This window comes from Mastomys coucha, unplaced genomic scaffold, assembly GCF_008632895.1.
Source record: "Mastomys coucha isolate ucsf_1 unplaced genomic scaffold, UCSF_Mcou_1 pScaffold3, whole genome shotgun sequence".
Taxonomy (NCBI): domain Eukaryota; kingdom Metazoa; phylum Chordata; class Mammalia; order Rodentia; family Muridae; genus Mastomys; species Mastomys coucha.
In genome coordinates, this window is record NW_022196909.1 from 27,896,169 (window position 1) to 27,899,712 (window position 3,544).

Sequence of the window (3,544 nt, forward strand, 5' to 3'; positions counted from 1 at the left end):
GGCAGGCTACTTTATAACCTTTGTTTTTCCATTTTTAATTTAACTTTATGTGCCCCAGTGTTTGCCCTGTATGTCCAACAGTGCTCAGTAGATCCTGTAATGAATAGAGGTGAGTATTTATTTTTGACATAAGCAACACCTGTCAAGTACTTTGGGACCAATTGGATTATGGTAAATCAGACAAACTGTTACCCATATGGACCATGCATGCTCCAAAGGGGCGGCGAAGCTTTCTTTCTTTGGGGGTTTGTGGATGAATGCTTATAGAGGACTGACCAGTATGTACAAAGACTAGAGACTGAAGTTTCCTCCTCCTGGGTGCTAACAGCCTGAGACTGATAACCTACAGATCTCCAACCAGATTAGCCAAGTTCTCTTCCTGGGCTGTAATTAATATGGCTATTAATTACATGGTTAAGTTTTCAGGTTTCAGTGATACTACTTAGAAGATCCCATGTGATTGCAGGTTCTTCTGGATTCGTATCTGCCCTTTACTCCCTTGCCACTGTTAACCAGGGCTCCATAGACTGAAGCCATACAATATGCAGCAGGGTCCCCTGGAACTAGAGTAATAAAAAATTATGACCCAGCCGGGCAGTGGTGGCGCATACCTTTAATCCCAGCACTTGGGAGGCAGAGGCAGGTGGATTTCTGAGTTCGAGGCCAGCCTGGTCTACAGAGTGAGTTCCAGGACAGCCAGGACTACACAGAGAAACCCTATCTCGAAAAACCAAAAAAAAAAAAAAAAAAAAAAAAAAAAAAAAAAAAAAAAAAAAAAAAAAAAAAAAAAAAAAAAAAAAAAAAAAAATTATGACCCATCATATTGGTGCTGGGAAATGAGCCCAGGTTCTGTGCTAACACAGAAAATACTCTCAATCACTTAGCTATCCCTCCAGTCCTCCCTTCCCCCACCCCACCCCCTTTTTGATAAGGAAAGGTCTCACAGTAGCCCAGGTTGCTTTCAGTTTCAAGATCTTGTACCTCCTAAGTACTGAGTCTTCAGTTCAGACTAGCCTGAGCTTATAAAACAAGACACAGTCTTTAAAAAAAGTTTGTATTTAAATTATAACTCAAGGGGCTAGAAAGATGGCTCAGTGGTTAGGAACACTGACTGCTCTTCCAGAGGTCCTGAGTTCAATTCCCAGCAACCACATGGTGGCTCACAACCATCTGTAATGGGATCTGACGCCTTCTGCTGGTGTGTCTGAAGACAACAGTGTATTGATATACACTAAATCCAAAAATAAATCTTTTTAAAAAATTTAACTAAAACCTATACACACATAGTTTGTGTTACATGGTCCAAGAGCTCCCTCTTAAACATTACTAACATCCCAGTATGCAAATGGCTACATACCTCTTTATCATCCTCAGACTTCTTATCATCCTCATCTTCCTCTTCCTTTTCAGACTTCTCTAATTCCTTCTGCTCTTCTTTTTGTTCTTCTATTTTAAGCTGCTTTGTCAGACGAGCTATTAACTGTGATTTTAGTCCTTTGGAACTAAGAGCTCGACTTTCTAATTCTTTTCGGAGATCGTTTACCTAAATATACGGAGCATAAAAACACAAAAGAAAAAAGTAGGATATTAAAAAAATATATATTTTTTCCCTGTTTCTCAAAAGTTACAAATTCAGGGTTGGAGAGATGGCTCAGTGGTTAAGAGCACTGACTGCTCTTCCAGAGGTCCCGAGTTCAATTCCCAGCACCCACATGGTGGCTCACAACCATCTGCAATGAGATCTGATGCCCTCTTCTAGCATGCCTGAAGAAAGCTACAGTGTACTCATAAATACAACAAATAATAAATCTTTAAATTCAGTGGAAGAGACACTATCCACAGTGCTTTTGAGAATAAAAAAATGATGTTTTTAGAAAATAATGCAAAACCTGTTCTTGTGTGCATATACAAATGCACATTTGCTGTGGCACTGGCAATGGTGCGAGGACAACTTTCCAGTAGCTAGTTCCTGCCTTTAGCAGGCTGTGGCAGGTCTGTTGTTTCTGCTGCTTTCCTGGGTGCCACTATACCTGGTATTTTATTTGTGTTTCTGGAATGAGCCTCTAAATGTGAGGCTTCAACAGCAGCAGCTTTACCCACTGAGCCATCTCCCTGACCCTTCCTTTTTACTAAGACAGCCTGTGGCCTAGGCCGGTCAAACTTGTATTTGTAGCAGGGACAGATCTTGAACTCCAGATCTTCCTGTTTTCACTTCCCAAGTATTTTACAGACCAAATCAGCAAGCCTGGTTGTAAAACATGCTTTATTTTACTTTTATTTCTGATTATGTGTATGTTTGTACACGGGAGTGCATTTGCCCATTAAGCCCAGAAGTATCAAGCCCACCTGGAACTAAAGTTACAAGTGGTTGTGAGTTCCCATGTGAATGCTAGGGATTCTAAAAAAGCAGTGTCCACTCGTAAGGACCTAGCCATCTCTTGAGGTCCCTAAACAAGTTTTAAAATTTTTAAGAACATTTTAAGCCAGGTAAGATAGCAAGAATTCCAGTTTGAGGTCAACCACCGCAATATTGTGAGAATTTGTCTTAAACAAAAGGGAATATGTAATTTTTTATATATGTATTTTGCCAGGTGCTACGAATGCCCAACAAAAAAGTAAAATAACTTAATGTTTAATAAAGCATAAATATTTTAACAAAACAAAGAATCTATACTAACTAGAATGTGATATTTAAAAATAATTACACTGGGCTGAGTGTGGTGGCATATGCCTCTAATGCCATCAAGGAAGGTAGATCCCTGATTTCAAAGGCAGGCTAACCTCGTTTGCACAGCTATACCAGAGTTATATGGGGAGCCCCTGGCTCAAAACCACAGCCCCACACAAATAGGTGCCTGTCCAGACCTACTGCACAATCACCCTCCCCAGCTACCTGAACCAAAGGTTTACGGTCTTTCTTTCCCAGTTTAATGGTATGCTTACCTACATTTTACTTTGAATTTTATTATAAAAATCAGATTTGCCATTGGGTGTAGTGGACCACACCTTTAATCCCAGCACTTGGGAGGCAGCTGAGGCAGAGGCAGATGGATCTCTGTGAGTTTGAGGCCAGCCTGGTCTACAGAGCAAGTACCAGAACAGCCAGGACTCATACAGAGAATACCTGTTCTAAAAAACAAAACATATAAAATAAATGAGATTTACATTTTGTTTGTTTGAAGACAAGGTTTCTTCTGTGTAGTGCTAGCTGTTCTAGACAGAACTCAGAGATCCGCCTGCCTATGTGTACACCACTAATGCCTTTTTCCTGTGTCTCTTCTATTCTTCTTAAATTTCGGTTATTTAGCCATAGAAATTCTGTAGTAGATCCTAGTCACCTCTCAAACCAGAAATCATAACTATCAACATAGTCCTACTAGAGCACTAAGACACTACACTTCTGAACTACATAGCCTCTTTAATTTATATATGCACAAACACAAGACATAAGAGATAAAGACAACCAATAAACTTGACTTGAATGCCCAAAACCCTTTTTATTTTATTTTATATTTATTCATTCATTTGTTGATTTTTGGTTTTG

General features: G+C 39.6%; 1 protein-coding gene across 6 annotated transcripts in view; it reads right to left on the reverse strand.

The window, feature by feature from the left end:
- Positions 1 to 3,544, reverse strand: part of Ccar1 (cell division cycle and apoptosis regulator 1) — a 41,517-nt gene that overhangs the window by 13,065 nt on the left and 24,908 nt on the right. For 5 of the 6 annotated variants that reach the window (XM_031346754.1, XM_031346755.1, XM_031346753.1 and 2 more), the window contains exon 16: positions 1,358 to 1,543. The exons of the other annotated variant lie outside the window; for it this stretch is intronic. In XM_031346754.1, the coding sequence (XP_031202614.1) occupies positions 1,358 to 1,543 (186 nt within the window). The remainder of the gene's footprint in view (positions 1 to 1,357; positions 1,544 to 3,544) is intronic. 6 annotated transcript variants of the gene reach the window in all.